Source organism: Pseudochaenichthys georgianus, chromosome 4, assembly GCF_902827115.2.
Source record: "Pseudochaenichthys georgianus chromosome 4, fPseGeo1.2, whole genome shotgun sequence".
Classification (NCBI taxonomy): domain Eukaryota; kingdom Metazoa; phylum Chordata; class Actinopteri; order Perciformes; family Channichthyidae; genus Pseudochaenichthys; species Pseudochaenichthys georgianus.
The window spans coordinates 23,710,298-23,734,877 of record NC_047506.1 but is presented as its reverse complement, the minus strand read 5'-3'; the positions used below and the strand labels follow the sequence as shown (position 1 = coordinate 23,734,877).

General features: G+C 42.4%; 1 protein-coding gene across 5 annotated transcripts; it reads right to left on the bottom strand.

The window, feature by feature from the left end:
- Positions 1-510: 510 nt before the first annotated feature.
- tie1 (tyrosine kinase with immunoglobulin-like and EGF-like domains 1) lies at positions 511-22,747 on the bottom strand. 5 transcript variants are annotated; one of them, XM_034080870.2, is made up of 24 exons: positions 22,465-22,747; positions 21,017-21,313; positions 20,759-20,869; positions 20,431-20,586; positions 19,429-19,560; positions 18,791-18,931; positions 18,560-18,688; positions 17,694-17,839; positions 16,877-17,021; positions 16,631-16,789; positions 16,025-16,165; positions 14,589-14,891; positions 13,962-14,252; positions 13,348-13,541; positions 13,080-13,226; positions 12,911-12,974; positions 12,536-12,670; positions 9,703-9,893; positions 9,404-9,517; positions 3,664-3,734; positions 2,730-2,770; positions 2,528-2,624; positions 2,345-2,444; positions 511-1,555 (listed from the first exon to the last, which is right to left on the bottom strand). In XM_034080870.2, exons 1-24 carry the CDS (start codon positions 22,565-22,567, stop codon positions 1,484-1,486), a joined length of 3,480 nt encoding a protein of 1,159 aa, XP_033936761.1. In that variant the 5' UTR covers positions 22,568-22,747; the 3' UTR covers positions 511-1,483. The 5 variants fall into 5 exon arrangements, with proteins under 5 accessions (XP_033936761.1, XP_033936764.1, XP_033936763.1 ...); XM_034080873.2 differs by having other exon boundaries at positions 12,536-12,646; XM_034080872.2 differs by having other exon boundaries at positions 13,080-13,205.
- Positions 22,748-24,580: the final 1,833 nt, after the last annotated feature.

Below are 24,580 nucleotides of genomic sequence, written 5' to 3'. Positions count from 1 at the left end.
TTGCTAGATCAAGCAACTGAGCAACTCAGATGTAATTTAACTTGGAAGCATGAAAACATAATGTTCACTTTTGATATTCGGCAAATTGGGGCAGTGGAAGAATATGACAATTGGAATTTTCTCTGGAAATGTTTCTGTAACCAAAACACTTTATACTAAAGAAAGCAGATACATGTATTATTAATTTCAAAATAATGTTTGCCTTTTCATTATTATAGATCAGGGAATAGGAAACCAAGTGCTGAGGTCACATGGGGGTCTCACTGGTGCCGGGTCTTCGTGTGGGAGTCCTCAGGAAGCTGGTCCACTCACACCATGTTTGACAGACAGCTCTGTGCCTGCGGTTGGTTTGTGGAGGAAACCCAGTGACAGATCAGCTCAGAGCAGCAGGGCAGATCAGTGTTCCACAACTCAGCAAGGACACTTTGGCCCCCAGCAGCCTGGCCTGTGGTTTTCCACCCCGCTCACTACTGAGCAGGCAGGAACAACAACAATAACAACAACACAATAATCTTTGCCTGAGTCCAAATACTCAGTGTGTCCGCATTTTATAACTGGAAACTGGCACATAGTACAACTATTTGTAGTGATGAGTCCAGTCACCACGCAAAACCTTTATTTAAGGGACCAGTTAATGAAAACAAACTGTACACTCTCATAATTTGGATATATAACATTACATTAGTTATGTTGCATATTGGTCAAGGAAAACCCTGTATTAGTAGCATTTCCCAAACAACTACTTGTTTCGTGGAGCTTTTAAATGCAACACATCTACAATGTTTGCATTTACTCTGTATCTCTGACTACATTCGAATAGGAAGGCTACTGTATGATACATATATGTGACCTTTAAAAGAGACAAACTATATACAGTAGTGGTTACATTCACATGGCAGTGATAGGCACACAGTAAAAGACACAAATGGCAACAATTAGGCTGTTTTTAAGTGCTACAATGAATGCATCTTTCATGTTTTTCTAACAGTCTGAGAACTTGAATATGTCTGTGTTCTAATCCTTTCTCCATTTAGAGCAATGGAGGAAAAATAAAGTCCAGTTTCAACACCCCACAGACCCTGTGGTGTTTCAGCAAGGCACGTAGCTCCTTATGTGCTGCTTCCCCTCAACAGTCAGAGAAAAAGGTCCAGCATTGCAACTTTTGTATCAGCAAAAGGTACAATGTTGTGCCTTTTTTTCTAGGACTTGTATGTAGTAACAGGGGGTCAGAATTTCCCGAAAGTTTAGTAGCAATCGCATCTCTCAATCCAAGGCCCAGCAACACTCCTCCTCATCTCCTAATGCCTCTGATACCTCCACACAGTGTCCTTTCACAGTCCTCCTATAACTGGGTGGTTTTGATTGGGCGCTTGGGCCTCCTGTCTCGACGTTGAGCGGCGGGGTGATGGCAGTAACGCGGCGACCATCCTCGGGACTTCCTCCTGGAGCTACGTGGCATGCTAGGGCCTGGGGGGGCGGGTAGTCAGGCCTCCTCGGCTGTGGCGTCTATCCCAGCGTAGGTGAAGTTTTCAAAGAGAGCCATGTTCACATATGCCTGGAAGTAGATAGAAGCGTTTCATTAAAGATACAAAAATAAATAGTACAAATGTCAAGCCATTAAAGGAATGATGGCACTACCTGATTTTTAATCATAGACTGTACAAAACATGGGCGTAGACTCTGTGACATCATCCATATTTTTCTGAAGAGCCATTGTTAAGCTGAATGTGGGTGTGTAAGATTACATTTAATAATTATTATTCAATTGTATTTACAATTAAGTTAAAGCCTTACTATAATTGAACACGTGAATAACATACAAAAACACAATTAATGAACAGTTGTTATTAGTAGGGAAATTAGATATTGAGACTAAAACCTTTTTTTGGTACCAGGTTGTATATTTCATTTGGCTGTAAAGTTGGGGATTTCAACATCGGGTTGTACGGGAATTGCTTTTGGAGACAGCCTCAAGAGGCCATTTGAGAAACTGCAGTATTTATGTTACTTTATGCTACTTTATGCTTGGGTGTTAAAAGCATCAGCTGTAATTACATTTAAGAGAATTTGGGAATTAAGGGAATTTCTGATATTGCTTTGATACTGTATTACGCACTGGGTTAGGAACAATACAAAAGGAAATGTTACACTAGTGCACTGTAAATACATTCCAATAGCAATATATATACCATATGTGTAACATTTTGAACAAAATAGCCATTTTATTTCTAGTTTTCTGATGTGGCTTTAGCAACGGGTTAGCCATCTTGGTGTGATGTTTGAACACAACAGGACATTTTCCTATTCTTCCCTTCCTGCCGACATTGTATGAGTGCAGCTTTACCTTCCTGGCCTCCTGCATCCTGTTGAGCTGGACAGACACTTGGGCGAAGGGGGGTCTCTCGTAGGGCCGATCCCTCCAGCACTGCTTCATCAGCTCATAGCTGCACACAGAGAGACATTGGTGAATAGGGTAGAACAGAAGAAAGAGGGACAGAAATATAACCACAAAAGGCTTAACACTTACACCTCATCATCACAGTTTTTAGGTTTCTCCATCCTGAAGCCTTGTGGCAGCTTTTCATAAAGCTCAGCGCAAGTCATCCCACAGTATGGTGTGCCACCTGAACCACAAACACACACAAGAAGGAGAGACAATGCTTTTTGTGTTGTTCATGGTGATTGTTGGTAGAGAATTTTAACACCACATGACAACAGGTTTTACATACCTAAGCTTACAATCTCCCAGAGGAGTACACCAAAGGACCACCTGAGAGAGAAATGCAAAGACAGGGACATTTGGAAATTGAAAAAACACATGTGAAGAAAATATAAGGTTTTGTTAGTAACAACCAAAAATAATCATTGACTTAATGGCACTTCCTTTGTCGATACAATGTGAGATAAGGTTAAAATGTTCACAAGTAACCAGTTCATGCCTGCTATTTACATAGACATTAGATTATGGAATATTTTAGTAATGCAGTATGATGCTAGAAAATGCTTTTGTAGCATGCACAGTAACATCTCCAAATCGTTTTTACTTTTACAATGCATTGAATAAGGAAAACTAAAATGTAAGCATTTGAATAATTTAATAAATATGACATGGTGTGTGTCAACAATATAAAGCTTCTTCCTTGCATTTGTTTCAAATGTCATAATGCTGTGTTGTATATCATACAATCAGATAAAGTGATGTTTCGCTCTTTGTCCTTGTTTATATCTTCTCCCTTTGACTCAGACTTCTTCTTTATGTCTCCTTTACGCATTATTTCTCCTATTAATGTTTACATCTCTCTCTGACCCTACAGCCAGCCCTCACACTTCTTCCGTTAGCTGTCCTTCAAGCATGTTCTCGGCTGTGTATAAATAGACTCGAGTTGACAAAGCAACGTCTCAGCCTGTCTGCTTAGGTGTACCAAAGACTTCCTGGTAATGCTTATCACTTACACAACACACTGTTATCATTTCAACAGAGGAATGATTTGTTGGCCATGTCAGAAGACTGCCTTGTCACTCAACATGCTCCAAAAGCTTTTTGCCCTTGCGTTTTCAATTAGAGGCATTAAAGTTCCAGTACAAATTTGCATTTCCATCTATAGCAATGATTGTAATAGTTTGGTTGTTAGTTAAACAGATGGGTTGACGCTGTATACTCACACATCGCTCTTGGTTGTGTACACACTGTAGTTCAGAGACTCAATGGCCATCCAGCGTACAGGCAGCCTCCCCTGAAATCCAAGCAAGACATTTATGACAAACTTTGTTGACATATCAACTTGTGATTGGGTTTGATTATTATAAAATGGCTGTTTTTTTTTACTAGGTGCCACAAGTTGAACATCATTAGTACAAGCCCATGCCAAATTAGGTCAAAGTAGCACCCTGCTGTACCAGAACACACACTATGGTGCAGGTGATAGCATTAACTCATGACTAGGGTTGGGTTCCGAGAACGTTTCAATTCCAACGGCATCATTTAGAAATGTGAATTTCGGTTCCACTTTTCGATGCCTGAGGAAATGTTTCCCGCCGCTCTCCGTAGCCTACTGTATGACTGCGGCGAGGCGGGAAATGTAGAGTTGTACCTACACTTTCTACAGTGTAACCTGACACCAGGGCCGGCCCGTTGCACTGGCATTATAGATGTTCGCCTAGGGCGCCAGATCTGTGGAGGCGCTGCGCTGACAGCTCTGGGAGGGAAAACAAATGTTTTGACCGTTGGTGCTCATCCTAATTTTCGGCCTTGATGTAACAACATCAAGGCCAGAGGTGGTGCTTTAAGCACTGGATATGTCCATCGCGCGCATGCGCAGCTCGAGTACCAATAACAACAAAGTCATCTGTGACCCATGTGACACCGGCTATATCAGCCGGTGTCGTCAGAGGATCTGTTCCCAGAATCTTCTCGCGAGCACACAAGAATTCTGAGTGACAGGGAACTCTGGCGGTCATCCTGGACTCATAGAACCGTAGTTACAGCCGTAACTATCGTTCTATTTCGTCCCTACTGACCGCCAGAGGCAGTGCTATAAGTACTGGATGACTTATACCAACAATGTCATGAAGAATCCAAGCCCTTGCTCACCACTGGAAGCAGCGGAGCTCGGCAAAAGGACCACGCCCAAAGAATGGGGAGTGGCGACATTGACCTGATGACAACTGGAAAATGTGCCAGAAGACGCCCACGATGCCGCGGCGCAGATGGTCTCCAGGGGCACCCCTCTCAGGGCAATATGTTGAGATGCTCCTTGTAGAGTGGCATCTCAGCCTGATGGCAGGGGGCGGCCACTGGCCCCGTAAGCCTGTGAGATGGTATCGACAACCCAGTGGGGCAGCCACTGGTTAGAGGGTATAACCTCCTTTAGTGCCGCCAGGGCAAAATCAAGAGTTGCTCCTACTGCCATATAAAGGCCGTAGCCTTGATATACGCCCTTTGGGCACCCCCAGGGCACAGCAACTTCGACGTGCCGTACTCCTGAATGTCAAAGCGTGCCAGCTGGGCAGGCTGATTGAAGTGGGTTTGTGGAAGGACCCCGGGCGGGAATGCCACATTTGCCCAAAGGGCAACGCCTGAGAGTCTGACCTCGGGCATGTATTGTTTATGGAGAGGACATGCAACTCCCCGACTCGCTTCCCTGAGGCTATGGCAAGCAGACATGCTGCCTTCGTGGGCAGCCACCTAAGCCCCACCTGGGCCAGGGGCTCGAAGGGAGGAGATGATAGGGCATCCGGCAGCAGGGGCAGGTCCCAAGCCGGAGCCCTCGGGGTGTTAGGGGGACGCTGCCGTAAACACCGACCTGTGGCACCCCGCCGTGGCGCTGTCGACCCGAACATGTCGGGCAGAAATCGCAGCCACATAAATTCAGAGTGGAGTGAGAACGTCCACTATATAGAAGGGACTGTTGTCTAAGCAACAACGTACATGCTGTCCCCAAGGAACACACACATTCTTGCCCCCCAGTTGGGGTAGAAAGTGCGTGAGTGCAAGCTGCACAGCCCGAAGCTCTAGCACGTTGACCTGGCGCGCACTCTCCTGGGCAGACCGCTGACCCTGAACGGCCCTGCCCTGCCGCACTGCACCCCACCCTGAGAGACATGCACCTATGGTGATGGTCTCCTGGCGGGATGGGATGGCGCCCGTAGGCACGCCTACCAGTAATTAGGCCCCTCCAGCGTGACAGAGAGTGAAGGCAATGCTGCAACACCCTGACTTCCCTGTGCCTGTGCCACTTGGCGTCCAAGTGAACGACAGCGGGCCTAAGGGCCCAGCGGCCGAGGCAGCTGCCAGTCTGCCCAAGGGCCGGAGGAACTGAATATAAGGCACCCTCTTGCCCGGCCCACGTGGAAGTAGGCATCCCTCAAGTCTACGGTTGAGAACCACTCCACATGTGCATATGCAGTGGTCAGCATATAGAATGGCAGCACCTTCAGGAATCTGTTGATGCCTCTGAGGTCCAAGATCGGGCGAAATCCGCCGACTTTCTTGCTCACGAGAAAGTACGCCGAGTAGAACCCCCTGGGCTAAGCAGAGGGTCTTACTGGCTTGATTGCGTCCTTGGACAGAAGGACGGACAACTCTTGGCCCAGAGCTAGGGCCCCTGACGACTGTCAATTAGACCCAGCCGAAGGCTAGGGGCCGGAGCTGCGGTCCGTACCCCTGGGTTAAGGTGAAAACCACCCAAGGGACGGAAGTACAGACCGCCCAGTAACTGAGCTGCTGCTGGGAAAGCAGCCGACGACCGCCCCCGGGATTTCAGGGCCCAGCCCCCCGGACCCTGGAGCCTCTTGGGGGGCTCCGGTAAGGCTCTGGGGCACGAGGTCGCCTGGAAGGCGGGTGACCTGGGGCACGAAAGTCATTGGGAGGCGGTTGAGTGGGCCGCTAAGACCTCTGCAGACCACCCCTGTAATGCGGCGGCTGAGTGCGACGGCTGAGTGCGGCTGCTAGAGCGGCCCCTGGGCCTGCTGGGAGCGGGCACAGGTCTGCGAAGACCTGAGTGCTGCTTCCTGGTCTGCCTAGCTTGGGCGGCACGCTCCAGTGCTTCCAGGGCAGCTGACCTAAACAGCTCCTCTGGCTCGACTGGTACGCTACGGAGGACTCTCCTACATGCCTCAGTTAGTGGTGACTGGGCCAGCGAAACCTGGCGACGAGTCTGTACCAGCGACAAGGCGTCCTCATACAGAGGTGCGTCAACCGAAGGAGGTGCGTCAGCCGAAGGAGGTGCGCCAACCGAAGGAGGGGTGGGGGGACAGGCAGCCCGCTAGCAGCCCCTACACCGGGCCCAGGCTGAAGGGCCAAGAGGCGACTTCATCATGCCCCTATCGGCAGCTAGCCGATCCACTTTAGAGGACAGCCTGTTTCTAGTCCTTCTATTGGGGGGAGCACACATAGCCATCGCTCCCACAAGTCGCCGGGAACGGCCGAATTGATCTGGAGGAGGATGTGACAAGGAGAGGTGTCTGTTGGCTGCTGCCAGACGTTCCACCTCAGTGATTCTAGCCACTCTGAGCACCCGAGGCATGCAGCTACAGCTCATGAAGGCGTTTACCGTGAGAAGCTCCCTTAGATGCTCGAATTTCGTCCCCACTGACCGCCAGAGGCGGCCGAGGCATGAGGGGCAGCGGTTGTGGCCGTCCTCGGGCTCAAGAGAAGCCATACAGGCGCTACATGAATGAACCATTCTGTAGGTAGCCAGATGCAGCGTAGCCGGGAGCGGGTGCGGGAACACAGCCTTCACCAGCTACCTGCTTAATGGAAAGAGTAGAGCGTTGCTGCTTAGAATTGAGGAGACATCTGATTGGCTATAGATAGAAAAAATTACAAGTACGAATCGGCTGACCGTCAGGGGAGTCTCAAAAAACCCACACATGAATGCACAGCGATCCGTGCACAGAAAGCTGTTTGTGTTTGCAGGTTCAGGGGATTTAAACGGAAAACAAATATGTGTGGATCAAAAATACATATGTAAGACTTTTTTCTGTATTTGGATTTTATTTACATGTATATGAAACGGAACACATTTGTGTGGATCCGGAAATACAAGTGTGAATCCTTTTGCGGATCATGAAATACAAGTGTGAATCCTTCTGTGTGCATGTGTGTATTATGAGACTGTTCTGAGCCCATAGTAATACAACGATCTAGCGCTACTGCAATCAAACCCTATGTTACCGGGAGCGGGAGCACTGCCCTGAGTTAATAATTAAGCTCAACAGCAAGGTGTTAGCCAAGCAGCTGCTGCTAACAATCAAGCGACCAAGTCAGAACACAAATGTTAAGACCAGATAATAGCTTCTAAGAAATAGAAAGTACTTACCTTACTCTCTGCATCTAAACGAAAAACGGGTTTAAAGTATGACACTCTGGGCTTTCACTCTGGGACTCAAATGCTAATGATAGCTCGGGCACAACGCCACAAGCAGAACTTTCAAAAGAGCATAAGGGCAACTTTATGGGAGAGGAAGCGGGAACACTGTCGTCACCAGAAAGTCTAAGCCAAACAAAAAATAAGACGGCAATCAGGAAAACTTGGCTGGGAGAGGGTGCGGGGACACAGCCATCACCAGCAACAAGCTGACACAAACCTGTCTGTCGAGGCTCTGCACAGCGCACAGCCGGCCACAGCTCCTGGAGGACGCGTTAACGACCCGTAGCTCCGACTGTCAGTCGCGAAGCTGCACGCGACCAGCTGCTTGCAGAGAAATCCCTCAGATCAAACGTTCAAACCTGAACGCTGTAGGCTACAAAAATGTAGCCACAGTACCCTCGCGCAGATCCTCTGACGACACTGGGGTCACGTGGGTCACAGGTGACTTTGTTGTTATTGGTACTCGAGCTGCGCATGCGCGCGATGGACATATCCAGTGCTTAAAGCACCGCCTCGGGCGGTCAGTAGGGACGAAATAGAACTACAGCTCAGTGAGGTAAAGGACTCTTGAGTGTTTAGATAGTTCACTTTAGTCTAAGTTATCTCAGTGGGTCTCAAACGTTTTGATCACAATTTATGTAAACACATATTTCCAAGGCACTCCTTTATAATTATTGGGATAAAACAGGTTTGAAATCATTCCAATGTATACTATAGGACAGTAAACCAGACATATCGTTTTAAACTGGAGAGATAAAAAAAATATGCATAAATAAAATAGTAAAATAAGATATGAATGAACAACAAACATAAAATACATTACATGTATTTGTTATTGGCTATTGTAGGTTATTGGTTATGCTCACATACTTATTTAATTATTCAAATGTAAACCGATCTTTTTCATATGGGTGTTTATGTACCCCCTAGATCTAGTCTCTAGTGATTCTGCTTAAAGTACACCAGATTGAAGCATTTTGCTTTAAAATGTTCAAACATTTCTTCCTGGTATGCCTGAGGCAGATATGCTTGTTTTTCTCAACAAGAACTTAATCATTTTTTTTACCCTGCCCCTCAAAGAATCGGAATTGAGAACCGTTAAGAACCGGAATCGAAAAGTAGAATCGGAATCGGAATCGTGGAAATTCAAACGATACCCAACCCTACTCATGACTGCCCTCTACAGGTAATATCACATTTTGGTAGCTCTCTCAATTGATGTCAACACATACAAACATGTTATGTAAAACCAGTGGATAACTCTCAGTTTGCAATAAATCTTATTAGCAGTAAGTTATCAATCTCTAAAATATATTTTTATGTTGAAATACTGTATTTTTCACAATGGTATACTAATAAAGTATTAACCATTGTGTGGCAGACATTGGCTGACAGACCAAATAAATCATTGTCGGGTATATTATGTGGAGATATCTAATTATAAATCTCTTGCATTTTGTCTTTGCAATTGATTAGTCTTTAAGTTATTGTCTTACATTTTCTGAAAAAAGCTTATTTTTGTAACCACTCACCATTGTCTTCTTAACGTAAACTTCCTCTCCGCGGGAAAGGCCGAAATCTGCTATCTTCGCCACAAGGCTGTCCCCAACAAGAACATTCCTGGCTGCCAGATCCCTGTGGATGAACTAGAAGCAAGAGAGTGGAGTACAGGAGAGCCGTGATTTAATTATCATGCCTTTTATTTGAGTGATTCAATTACTTTGTCAACATCCACTGTCATGGGGTAAACACCTCACAAAATATGTAAAAGAAAGGTATTCATCTTCAGAAATTAATATACAAGCAGCCACCCAGATGTTCCCCCTCGTACCTGTTTGTCACTTAGGTAGTGCATCCCGGTTGCAACGTCTACAGAGAACTGCAGCAGCTGCTGGGAGGTAAGGGTGGACGCAGTGCCGTGCTCCTTGGCAAAGGCAGGATCCGTCTCCAGCACTCGACTCTTCCTCAGGAAGTCCAGCAGGTTACCATAGGGAGCATATTCAATGGCGATATACAGATAACCTGGAAGAAAAACAGAGTAACATGAAAAAGAGGAGTTTACCCTGTGGTTTACTCTACTGTATGGAAATATTCCCTAATAAATGTGCCATAAATGTCCTTTTTTCATGTTGTTTGATGTGGGTTTGAGGTGTAAACTCTCCTTGCAGTACATAACGTATTACAGGAAAATCCACAGTTAATAGAGTTAAGGCTGCTGCTAGTAAACGTATCATTATACATGTGTACAAGCTGTTTGCAGACTATTTGCTGGGAAGAGACCCAGCTGGTAAGGGGCTTGGTATTTAACGTTTCTGTCTTTACATAGAAAGAGGTAAACCAGAAAATCTCCAAGAGATCCACCAGATGGTCGAGGTTTTGTTGATAGATGGCAGCCAAAAAAAAAGTTCCTACGGGGCACATTAGTACTTGTTGGAGGGGTTTCATGTTGATTTCACCAGGACGGGTGATGGTGCCAACGCAATTAGTTAATGCCATATATTGAAGGAAAGAATAAAGGGCCGTTGAAAAGGCTGATCAAAGAACTGGAACAATAATGTTCCTTCTCAGCCACAAGATGTTAATCAGGACATGCTGTGTTTCATATAGCCACAAAACAGACAAATTGTGTAACTAATGTTTCATAACCTCCCAACTTCTTTAAACAGGCTTAGGGTTTACTGTTTGATATACATTAAAACACTAACCATGCCATAAGAAAAAACAATGAAGGTCTATAAAATGCAATCAGAATGTATTGTTTGTGTGTTTTTGGTTTTGTCTTCCTCCTAAAATGTAAGTATCCGTCAAATATCTTCTATATTCATTAACTCCTCCTATCCTGCTGTTCAACAGTTCAATGGTGTACAGTATAAACCCTGAACAAACATAATTATTTAAAAGCTTGATAGCTGAATGGTAATTTGTTTGTAATATCTCTGTAAGATGAGAACATGTAACAGCATAAAATAGCACCATATATACAGAATTTGCCAACCACTTTCCCTGTTGTAATAAAATAAAACATTGTATATTAATAGCTTCTGCAAATGAAGAAGCAGTACATGAAGAACATATGCCTGAAATATGAAATATTTCCTGAAAGCATGTCTTCCTTCTTTATTTTCCCATATGTATCTCCAGCCTGCTTTCCTCGCCCCGCTTTCCCACAACATTCCTTCCTTTCCCTCTTACTTCCTTCCTCTTTTCCTCCATTTTACAATGACCTGTAAAATGTGACATTCAATATTATAAATGTAATATACATGTTTACCAAAATATGTTTTTCTTATTAAAATCTACAAATTGCCTAATATAAATATTTATAAGAAGGAAACAAACGGCTAAATCACCAAAGACCAAAACTGCAGGAGGGAGAATAAGGACCTGATATTTAAACTCCAAAAAGATAATAATAAGGTTTAGTGTTCTAGTTGATGTTTGGGTTTTACAGTATAAATGTATTTTGTGTTCGTATCACGGTCTTCCTCACAATAGAAGACATTTATTGAAACCAACACATGTAAACAGTAGACTCTGTAGAGTCAGGTTCTACTTAACAGTAACACTGATGAGCAGACACACTGCATCAGTTATTTATTATTCAAAGCTGATTTGGTTTTGTAATGTCCTCACTGATGTACTTTGTGAACTAACCTTTCTCTCTCAAATGTAAATCAGTCTTGATCAAACAGAAGCAGTTTAATTATTCAATCTATAAACCATCGGCTGGAGCTATGGAAAACCGATACTCCATAGTAATAACTGGGGTCAAGGATACCTTATACCCATTCACAAATACATGACAAGTAGGTGTGTGAGCCCCATTGGCAAATCAAACAAATCTACAGAATGCTTTTGGCAATATTGTTTAGCTTGGACACATTCTGGTGTCCTGGCAACCTGATCCCTTACAGTAAAGCAAACAGGTAGTATTAGACAAATTAGGATAAATAGAGGTGAATTATGGTCAGAATTTTGTCTGAAGGATCCTGACTAATATATCAGCAACAATAAGTCCTTTAAAAAGTCAAAACTCACACAACTTAAATACAAATGTATTGGCAAATACATTCAGATCCTTTGAATTCAATCTATACATACACTTTGCTATACTTGACCAATATTTGACCACATAACACCTCTGTACAGTCAAAATGTCGCTTTGAATCATCTCCATGTCATGTAAATAACAAAATCTATCTGCTGATAAAGACTGTGTGATTCAGACACACCCCCAAGACAAAGCAAAGTAAGACAAAAAGATGTTCTAATATTTAAGGTAAATGCTCTATTTGTTTTATAATACAAAATGAGTTACACTGCAACATATTACCTACAGTAGAAAGTTTAGAAACTGTGCATAATACATTCAGCAGATATATTTTATTGCTACATGCATTTTTACAATTATATTTTACCTTCATCAAACTTATCAGTTGTCTACCAAATGGCAAATATTATAAAAGGCTTTTAAACAAGATAAGTAAGGTAAGTTAACATGTATGCAACCTACAACATACTGTACATATTTGTACTATAGGACTTATAAACTCCTATCCCTGCCAAAAACCGTAATACAAATCAAACACATGGATATTTCCTCCATAGCCTTACATTGAAAACTCATGAATATCCATGACAGCCACTAGGTGTCGCTCACTCACCTCTGTTCTCGCAGGCTCCTATCAGGTTGATGATGTTGGGATGCTGGCCTAGTTTACAGAGCACCTCCAGCTCCCCTGCAAAGTCTCTGTGGTCATTCTCCGAGGCGAACTCTGCAGGCAGATCAGCATGCGCAGCTTCATTAAATAAAGTGCATGCAAAGCAGATTCAGTCGGTGCCTTAGAAATGAAATGTTCAAGTTGCATTGCATGTAACTTTCTGCCTGTGCATGTGTCTGTTTTGGGGTCTGTTTTTACTCATGCCGACATCAAATTGCATTTGTGGATCAACAAAGTTGTATCAAATGTAATTGAATCAGTCAAACAATTCCCTGCACTGGACCATATTTGCTGTGTCCCAGTGTGTGCCAGTGTTACCTTTTAGCATCTTGATCGCTGCACTCATTTTGCTGCCATCCTTCTTGATCATGGCTTTGATTACCTGGTTTGGAGAAAGGTTGTTAGCATGAATATTTAAACCAGTGAATAAGGACATCCACAAAAAGACATTTAACATATTCAGAAAATACAGTAAGCGCTTAAATACCTGGCCAAAGTTTCCCTCTCCAATGACGTCTTCAAACTTGATGTCCTCCCACTCCAGGATTGGATAGGTGAGGGGCTCTGGCGTCGGTTTGGGCCTCCGCGTCAGGGTCAGAGTTCCTGAATTAAACTGTAGAATAGTCTCTTCACCCTGGGGGTATAAACTGTCTTAAGCTTGGCAATAAATACACATTCATTAAAAGGTCTTGCCAGATGACATCAACAAGGACCTGAGAAATCCCTATGCTTTCCCAAAAAATTCAGACCCTTACCGATCCAGACTGGTAGGTGAACGTGCGCCGGCGGTTGAGCATCGTCTTGCGGATGAAGAAAAGAGCCAACAGTGCCAGCAGGATTGTCACACAGGTGACGGTCACCGAGCCCACCACCGCCACCAACAGCTGGTAGCTGTCCCCAACAGGCTTCCCAGCCACACCCTGCGTGGTTGGGATCAAACTCTGAATACCTTTTTTGGCAAAGGGGAAGAGATGGAAAGGGAAGACAGAGGGGCATGGTGGAAGAAGGAAAGAATCCCCAAGTAGGGAGATTGAGATAAATAGGCTTTATATATATTAGTATCCTGAGTAAATCTCTGTCATGGTGGGTGGTCTCACCATCTGGGAAAAGCAAAATGTTGGCAACACTAGAATTGTGTAGACATTTTCCAGTGGGAGTTACTTTTAGCTTGAAGAGAAAATAAACTTTTCTCCAAAGATCTTTAAAAAGTCCTTGATTTACGCGATTATATTGGATTATTCAATATAAAAAAATCATAGTTTTTGATGTAGTATTGTGAACTTTTCTGGTTTGACATTCCATATCTAGGTCCCCAATTATTTACAGTAAGAAAGTCAATCACGTGTAGCATCAATTACTTCCTACTCACCATTCCCTTGTGTCATTGCCTTGACAATCTTGCTCCACTCTCCCGGCACTTTGGAGAAAGCTCTCACTCTGAACTGGTAGAGCGTGCTGCCGTTGAGAGCTGTCACATCTTTGGCGGTCTTGTTTCCATCGTCTGTGTCCACCCATGGGTGAGGGTTCCCCTGGCCTACAGGCTGGTATTCTATGATGTATTTAATGATGCCTCCATTGGGATCTTCTGGAGGCTGCCACCTCACCTGGATGGCTGATATGGACAGAGGGAGGGCCAGGACATGGCGTGGTGATGATGGACCTGAGACAGAGGGATATCCAAGTCAGGCAAATCAACAGTGATTGTGTAAAACTATATTCTAAAAACAGATGTACTGCCCATATCAGATACTTTGGTGCTCTGGGAATGCTGATAACAAAGATGTGGGTTTATCTTTTTCTATCTTTTTGATCTCATTCATTGCAAACTAAACTGGATTGTTCCTACATTTTAACTTTCAGCTGCTTTACTTTTCCTCAAGTGCGCAGGGAGAGAGTCATGAAGCAAAAATCAAGCACAATCCTACTGCATTGAAAATCCTGCAACATTTCGAAGGAGCCTTCCTTGCAGCTTATTAACAGCAGAGTTTCTAGTTACCCTGGCTGTTGATGCGGAAGTGGTAGGATTTGGAAGGCGGCCCCTGGCTGCCACAGTTGATGAGGTGCACCACCACGGTGTAGTCTTGCTGGTACTGCAGGTTGTGGAACTTTGTGGACAGCACAGTGAGCAGGGTGGTCTCCTCCAGTAGTTTCTCACTGTAGGGTGGAGGCCCGAAGAGCTGCACTAAAAAGCCACTGGCTGTGCCGGCATTAATGCCATTGTTGGGGGGCAGGCGCCAGCGTATTGTGGCATTGCGGCCTTCCATAGAGCTGATGTCAATCTCAGGTTGAACTGTGGGCTCTGCAGTGACAGAGAACACAGGATGAGCTGAGGGGCCAACAGCTCATTGTGAATTTCTCTCATTGCATCACTCACAGTTCAGTCAAATTGGCCGCTGAGGGATGGATAATGTTTTTTTGAAGGGAATTGGACCGTAACCTTAGTTTATATTCCTTGGCTGCTGTACAGTCGTTAGGACTGTTAGCTCACACTAGCTTTGAATATTGGCCCTGGCCCTTTCTAAATGAACCCCGCAGTTTATGTGGGCTTTCTAAGGCTGCTCTGGTTTCCTCACCAAATCTACAGATATGCAGCTTGATGGGAGCATCTGTGCATGTTCATGCCCCAAATCCAAATTACATGCAAGTTCAAAGTAAGTATACAGTTTACATGAAGAAAGTTAAAGGATAAAGCATACTCAAAACAGTCAATATACATACTTAAAACCCTTGATTTTTTAGTGCATTGTTAGTAATGTTGTCCACTATACACCTATAATGCATTACACAAACGTAAAAAAGTAACGAATCCCAAAAGGGCACTATCACTTTCATGTTAAACAAAATCACAAGATATCTCTTTGTTTTAAATGCAAATTTGTCATGTAAATAATTTTGATAACGACTTTGTACCAGTCAAAAGAGTGTGGTGGTGCAGGAGACCAACATGAGCTTGCCTTGTAACCAATACAATTTGTTCCATTTCACACATGAATACATCCACATATTGCCACATAGTAAAAAATAGTCCAAATCAAAAGAAAAGCCATTTCGTTAATTTGTTTTTACTCCGATACAGTATGTTCTCTCCCTCTACACCACAATCACTGAGGAATTAAATCACTTTTCAAAGGTTTGTCCCTTTAGTTTTTTTTTTTTTGCAGATAAGTGCGCAGAGATCATTTCAGTCCACTGGTATCTTTCTATATTTGTCCCTTACTTAAGTTATGTGTTCACTGGGGAAAAGACAGCTGGCTCCTTTAGGCCTGGGAAAGGCAGTGCACTGCAAACTATTAGACCAACCAGACACAAGATAATTGTGCTTGCTTAAGTTATGTGGTACAGATAATAGACATTTGTTCCCAAGCAAGATTTCCAGACAGATATACTACTATGTTCAGTATGTGTGTGGTCCCAGTTATCCTTGAGTCTTACCGGGACAGTCTGTTTCCATGATGGCCTCTGGCCCCGGAGCCCCCTCTCCGCCATCCCCAGGACGACTCAGCTGGACGCGGACGCGGTAGCGTGTTGATGGCTCCAGGTTCATTAGCGTGATGGGCTCTTTGTCACTATAAACTGAAAGTAAGTGGACGTAAGGAATTACAGAAGGGTTTGGTTTTATGTTAAACAGTTTGAGTATAACAGTTGTCTTTAGAAATACATGTATAAGTATTAAAGACACAGTAAATAAATGTAAAACAAAATAAAATTGTAGAGGGGGCAATTGCCAAAGACTCAGTACAACATGATGCACACTCTTAACCTGCATTGCGTAAGAGGAAACACAACTCAGTGTTTCTTAAAAATAAGTTTCATTAATGTGCTTTGGCCAGTATTTCCACATAGTAATAGTGGAAATACTCGCAAAATTGCTCTTTTCCCAGATTATTGTAGATCTGGGCAAAGAGCAATTACTTGTTTCACGCTGTAACTGTGGCTAATACATTATAATAGGTGGAAAATATATTGAGATATATCTTCTGATAATGCTGATTTATGTGATAACAGCTGACTAAATGACATACTGCTATGATATCTTACCTATGATGGAGGACCAAGAGTCTCCGTTCTCCACAGGCTTGTAGAGGAGCCTAGTGGAGACAATGGGGCCGTCTCCTCTGTGGGATTCAACCGGCATCACCAGCAGCTGCTTACTCCTTTTTTCCAACAGTTTGGGAGCAGTAGTGGGCACAGGGGGCTCTGAGTAGACGCAGCAAAATATTCTCATATGAAGTGTTTGCATACAGGAAAAGGTCACAAACACAAATATTGTCCTCTCACACGGACCTTTAATGGTGAGGTTGAATTTGCTGGAGTCCTGGCCCCCATTGGTGGACACCCTGCATTCCCACAATCCTCCTTGTTGAGCACTCAGGCGAGGGATCTCAAACATGGCTGTACTCTTATTGGAGTCCATGGTAGTGCTCGAGGCCTGAGAGCAAAGCACAACACAATGCAATCAATGAAAGTTCAAAAACACATTTCTATTTCCTGTCTTCACTCTGAGAACTTCCTCTGTTCCTGTGTGAAGTGCTGGTACAATTCTTTATCAGATTGTTTATATTATCAAGGAAACGGCACAGAAAGAATAACAGAAGATTTGAACATGTCACCTATGCGCAACAGATGGTAACTGCTGCACTGTGGAATGATACAGCCTTATCTCCTCAGTCCATTGGGTTGTTGACTTCCTCCAAGCTTGACTCAACCTTGTAATCATGAGCTCAATCTTAAAGGCACAGGACGATTGCACGTTTTTATAAAGCTGATTACAATGTTCCCAGAAGTGCTTTATTTATTTGATTTCACAATTATGAGCAAGTTTAGTAATGTGCTAATATGCTTTCTAGCTGTATGTTGGATGAGAAGAGTAATACTGCCCTCATGCTATTAAGAAGCACGATTACCTCAGCATAGAGATGAGGAAACAGCTAACATGGCTGTCCCTAATGTAATGCAACATTATTAAAAAATGCAAGAAATTGATAATGATAAGATGACGGCACCATTGGCTCAAACTCCTCCACCCTGTGTGGCCTTGTATGTATCTCTACCTTGACTTGAAATATATCCAACATGTGTATCTACTCATGTTTTTGCTTACCTTTAGCACAGTGCTGTCCAACTTTCGCAGCTCAATGCTGTCGTGGCTGGGCAGGGGGTTGCCTGTTGCTGAACAGAATATCTTTGGGCTGGAGTTCAGATTCCACTCTAAGTTATTATCCAAATCCAAAATCTGGGGAGCCCGGTCTGAACATTGAGAGGAAGGGAGCAGAGATTTAGAAAAAGACAACGTGGATGACAAAGTGGAATTATATCGATCGCTGCAAGAAAATGTACTTATTTTGCTAACTTTTTAGCAGTGTATTTCAAAACCTTTCCCAGAGAAAAAGCCATAGCTGTACCACATGCCTGCACTACCTATATATCTTTTTTAGTTCCATCTATATCTCCAAAGATGATGTTTTCATTTGTATTTGTTGTTCAAGGAAAATAAGTCGGGCACTCTTGACTCCCAAAGATAAAGACACGTCAACCATTAATGGTTAAAAAACGAAAGAAAAAATAAACAGTTTGGTTCCAGGCTCAAGAATTACACTCAGTTTAATAAACAAGTGTAACTACAGTAGACAAGTTGGCTTAATCCTGCTTTTATTGGGGTTCTGTTGTAACATAATGACGTGTCAGGTTGTCTGGTGAAACAGTTTAATGAAACGACATGTTAACCGTGAGTGTGCAATTGGGTTTGTACATATTGTAACTAGTGCAATGTTTGCTGTCCTGATAAGGAAGAAGGTGGTGATATATGTTGAGCAGGATGATAAACATTTAAATATAATTAGAAATGATAAGTGATATTCGTACAGTAAATATAGACTATGAATGCAGTTTATTACATTCCACAGAGGAGGCAGAGCTAAAGGAAGGAATGGAGCGGAAGAGGGATTGATATGATGTGGCGATACCTACCAGACTTCTCACAGTTCTGTCCTCTCCACCCTGTCGGGCAGTGGCATCCACTGAAACGGTTACAAACTCCTCCGTTCTGGCATTTACAGCTCAGGCTGCAGTCTGGTCCATACATGTCATCAAGGCAGGCTGTCAGAAAACACACAAAGGAATGAAAACACGTAAAATAACTTACATGCATATTATTTTAATTAACAATACAGGGACGCAATTAAGAGACGCAGTGCTCACCTTTCTCACAGCGGCTCTCAAACCAGCCGCTGGCGCAAGAGCAGCCATAAGGGTCGGGTAGGCAGAACCGTAGCCCCTTGCAGTTCAGCTCGGCGCCACATGACTCCTGGCAGTTTCGTCCAAACATTCCTTCTCTGCATGCTGCAAACCATCAGAGAAGGTTTAAATTCCTTAAGTTTCTGAATCATTTCTCAACCTGCCTTGCAAAACACCCCACGGGACCGATTCATCACTCTGCCAATGAAGTCATCAACATTGTAACTTTATCATTGTATTTGATTGCAATACTAAAAAGACAAACTGTTTAGGAACTGTACTCAAAGCTCAACACATAATTGTATCTATGGGTAGGAAACCATTGGGGCAGCAATCAAACTAAGACCATTTTAAATGTTCACTCAATTTTTTATATTATTGTTGTGTTGTGACCATTGGTTTATGACCACAAAATGACATTTCCATCAGGTGCAGCTGTACTTATTAACAAAAGGGGGCATGCTAGCAAATGAAAGTTAGGAGGTAAGCATGGTTAACAACAACAACACCTGCTAACCATCATAATGTTAGTGATGTCATTATGATCATGTATTGTGCACATAAACAAATGTGTATGTCTATACTTATGAGGATGTACAAACCTGTCTCACAGCGGGTCCCCATGAATCCTGGCGGGCACATACAGTCTCCGTCAACATCGTGACACACTCCACCGTTGAGACACTCCGGACAGTCTTTGTCACAGTAAGGACCCCACTTCTTACTAGTACAGTCTACAGAGAAACAATATTGAAACTATTTACACAAAGTCTATAAAAATGATGTCATCCTTGGAAATGTTACAGAACCTCCATGTAACATTTCAGCTTTCAGTCTTTTAAACCCTAAAGAGCAATGATAAATCTTCTTTTTTTCTTTTGTGTATTTGTATTAGGATGAAATCATGTTGTAAAATTCTCAGAAAAAAATATAAACTATTACATCTGCTGAAAGAGGAAATTGTGGAATCGCAGAGCAGTGCAGGTGGAGGGTGGGGATGGTGTTGAGACTGCTGACGTCTCTACAATACAGAGCTATAGGAAATATAACACACACTGGCTGTCTCACTTAAACACTTGAACGCATGTTCAAGCTCAAATTCTATCAAGACGATTATTCCACTGTTTTTGGCTGGTGTTGATTTAAAGGTGTAATTTGTCATTTGGGAAAAGTACTTATCTGCTTTTCCTCCAAGACTTGGATAACAATCTCACATCAGTATTATCTTATTTTAAAAAGCTAGAGCCAACAGCCGGTTAGCTTAGTTCAGCATAAAGACTGGAAAAAAGGGGACACAGCTAACTTGCCTCTGTCCAAAGTTGAAAACAAATCTGCCTAAGAGCCCCTCTTGAGCTCACTAAATATCATGTGTTTAATCCATAACAAACATTTATTGTGGGATCAGCAATTGTTATGTTAGTGCTCGACTATTTCTTGGGCAAGAGCAGTGATTTCTCCAAGTCTTTGTGTCAGGAATTACTTTTTTATAATTCATTAATTTATAATGAGGAATAACCCAAATATGTCTGTGGTTTCACCCATCTTGTTTATTTCTAATACATATGCGCTATTTCTGTGGTGATTAATTGCATTTATTATCAAACCTCTGACAATGAGTCGCATCCAGGCGCCCTGAAGAGGGCTGTCCCCCACATAGCTGGCACTGTAGATGCCTTGATTGTCAAAATCTGTGCTCTCCAGAGTGAGTACTGCTGTGCGATTAATCATATCATTCCAGTGAGTCATATAAAAGTAGTTTCCTACATGAAAGAAAGAAACAAATATTAATGGCAACAATTCCAATGTCTTAAAAAGTACTGTTATATTCTATTCATAATTAAAACAGAAATGTAATCAAAAATCTATGATTCTACCATATCTTAAATGCATGTTAAACTTCCTGTATCTGTCTTGACTTGTAAACTGGCTTACCGTTGTATTTCCAGGTCACATCTCTCTTTTGGGAGCCGAGTAGCTGCATGCTGAGGTGAACTGTCTCTCCTTTATTAGCAGTCAGTGTAAGGTGAGTTGGGATAAAATTAGCTATAAAAGGAACACAGATACACACAGTTATTTACCAAGTAAAACACAGAGAAAACTGGATGTTTCAGAGCATAAATAATCTAGAGCTGGTTTGGCTTTGATCAGTCAAAAACCTCCAAAAGCTGTTTGTATGAAGTCTCCACCCACCTCTGCCAAAGTTATTGATCATTGTGACGGTCTCAAGAGGGGGAACATCCTGAGTAGATTCACAGTAGAAGATACCGATATGGTCCAGCTCACGGAAATCTCTGGCGACCGCCTCCCTGTTCTTCGGCTTATGTACCCTAAAATGTGGCTTTTTGGGGAAAACGAGGATTTTGTTGTCCCTCTTGATGTCCAGCTCAACCTGGGCAGGGCTGCGCTCTCCATTGATGCAGGAGATGGAGAAATGACTGACGTTGGTGACCTCCGCTGTGGAGATCATGGTCAAGTCTATCACAGCATCTGCAAGACAGGGCAATGCATTTGTTAAAGTGTGACCAACAGTTATATGAGTTGTAAGGAGCTTGAATTGATTATCAGACTACTATGATTAAAACCTATTGAGTCAGTAACGTTTTGTATTTATTTTTGGCAGAATCTCTGCTTATTGCAGTTGATTTAGACTAAAAACTGTATATCCTCCTTTTTTGGAGCAAGAAATACGGCTGTTACTTATGATGATGACATCTCTTGTAAGTTATCTGATTCACACGAGAACAGCATTGGCGTACATTCAGTTTATGGTCTTGAACATTTGTATTGTGATGTTTTGGAATTTTGCAACACTAAAAAAACCTATTATTGAGTTTGCCTCTTGACCTCTATAGAAATGATATTACACATAACATATATTGTACTTCTCACTCTTCAGACATTATTGCGTCATTATTTGGTGCAGGTTCTTAATAGAAAATATTTTATTCTGATACATAATCTTGTTTCTAAAATTGATCTTAGCTCACAATGGAAAACATCAGTTTTGCACATATTCGGCACTTTATGTCAATACGTCAAAAGTTCTTGTTCTGGATTAAATTACGATGTCGAACCTTTTCCATACACTTTACACAGAATATAGCAAACCGTGCTGTAGACCATGTGAACACTACCTCATTTCTTAAATCTCCTCCTAAGTATCTTCATAACACAAGTGGCTCATGGAATAACAACTGTTTACACACTGACACCTGATATAAGGATTGAGAAGGATTGAGAAACTGACAACATCATCCCTACAAAATGTTGGTCCAAAAATAAAAAATCTTCCAGGACTGTAATTAGTGCCAAACCCAGTATTGTTAGTTTGTCCAGCATTAGTTCTTACTGCTATTTTAGCCTCAGATCCACAGAACAATGGCAGGAAACATGGATGAGCTCCTGTTTTCCCAAAGGGGTTTGGTATGCACACTCTACATTCCTGCGCGATTTTTGACTAACATAACATAAAGTATTTACAGTAATGTAGAAAGCTAATAGTGTATATAGAGGTGGAACATGTATATTTCCTAATAGACATAACATTTCCCGAAAATGAAAGCCAACTTCAATATTCAACTTCAATTTAGCTTCGTTTTAGAGCTAACCAAACAGTGTACAAATAAATTCCCACTTACCTGATAAACCAAGAAAGCCAAATAAAAACACCAACATAATCCTCGTTGTATTAATAATCCTCATGTGTAGAAGGTTGTCGTTATTAAGGATACAGTTGTACATCTAATACAGTGACGCTGCGTCACGACGAGTGGTGCGCTATTTTACGCATAACTTGGCGAATCACCCGGAGCTCCGGTTCAGGTGTAAAATCTCTTGTTAACGACTAGAGCGGTCCTGTATAACTTACAGAGATGGTATCACGGTCCCTCACTAAGAGTTGTTCCTTCAGTAAAGCTCAGCTTTCTCTGGGTGGGAGAGGAAGGAAGAGCGTCACCAGACAGCGGAGGACTGCTGGCGCTCCAGACCTCCCCGATCCGATTAATGTATTTATGAGTTCCTTTTTGTTCCAATACAATGCCAACCACTCTCCCTTGTCTTTGCATACCATTGGTAATTGTTATTTATTACAGATACTATTTTAGCAGTGGTATAATAGTTTGTGTTATACTTTCAATATTCTGGGGCATTATTATTCTATTTAAGCCAAGCTTAGGTCAATGTTATATTTTCTATATTGTGTTTGTTTGGATTGTTATATAATATTTTAGATCTGTGCCATGTGAAATATATTGCACATCCCATGTCACAATATTTGAAGCATCAATATTTTGTTCATGTCAGAAATGTTATGACATGCATTTTTGGATAATGACATGGATAACATCTAATATAATACATGTTGCATATTGAATACGCAGCACACTACTTTGTATCTCCCCATACTTCACATGCATCTGTGTGGCCAAGACCTGCACTCTGCATGGCCCATGTGTCTTCTGGTGCTGACATTGCCTTTGATTGCTGCTCTGATTTTCTCTGTAAACATACAGTAGAACACCAAATGCAGCAGCAGCTGGTATCATGCTTTGCCAAATGCAACAGCTTTGTTCTCTCACTTTAATGGGTTAGTTACTATCCCTGCAGCTTCGATGTTCACCCCCCCCCCCCTTTCCATGTTCTAATCAGTCAGACTCAGGAAATGATGAACAATATGCTTGTTGTGTCTATTCTGCCATTTCTGCCCCAATCTTTTAAAAGTGCTGCACTGTCTCATTTTCAAACTTTTGCTTGAAACAACTGCAAACGCCTCTCTCATTTTCTCTGAAAAACAATTGGGCTGATTTGATGTTTATTTTACATTTCCTTGCGGCTTCAGACAATTGACTTGAGGTTCACTCAACTTCTTATTGTTTAAGATATCCTGTTTTCCATTTCAGGAGCTCATGGCTTGCTTTGGCCAGCAAGGAATATTCTATTGCATGCTGGATTGTCAAAAATCAAATAATATCGATACTTGCAAAGTTTGACAACATCTGAAAAACTTTAGTGTCAATTATATAGAGCAAAGTCAAATGGTGCATGAACAACATATCGTAAACTGTAACAACAAAATGGTTCAGTTAGCTGAAATCAAATTAAAATGAAATAGTTACACCCAGGTTGGAGTTGCTTTGTCTTCAGGCAGTGTTTCCATGATAACTTGGCCAACAAAAAGGCCTGGCTCAGATCATTATTGTCCCTTTGACCTGTTAGTGTGACCTGTCTAGCCCAGGAGCCATGAACAACTTACTACTGTTGTAACTTGTTTTATTTAAGGCAGTAAAACATTTGATTATTTGATATAAGTTAAAAGGTACGTTTCACAAGAAATGCTTTTATTTTGAAGTGCAAGTATGTCTCTTCCTCTGGCTGCTTCCTGTTATGAAAAATTGAATACGAGCATGTCGAGTGCATTTTCTCTGTCTTCCACCGTTCTTTTTGGAAACTGTTTAAGGAATATAAAGTAAAGATTCAGTTTGAAATAGACTGTGCTTGGTTCTTCATTCGAAGCTTCTATTACACAACATTTTGGTGCCGAAACCAGGGATTCTCAAGACTTTTAAGACTTTGAATTGTGTCGTAGTTTGGAAGCTAACTGGCTAATGCTAGCTGTTGAAATGACTGAGCGCTACGAACGGATGAGACGGAAGCGGGGAACAATACGAGCCTCGACAACGAAGCTGATTACTCGTATAGAAGAGGAGGTGAGCAAAGATGAACCAGACTCTGATAGACTCCGTGAAATGCTGACGT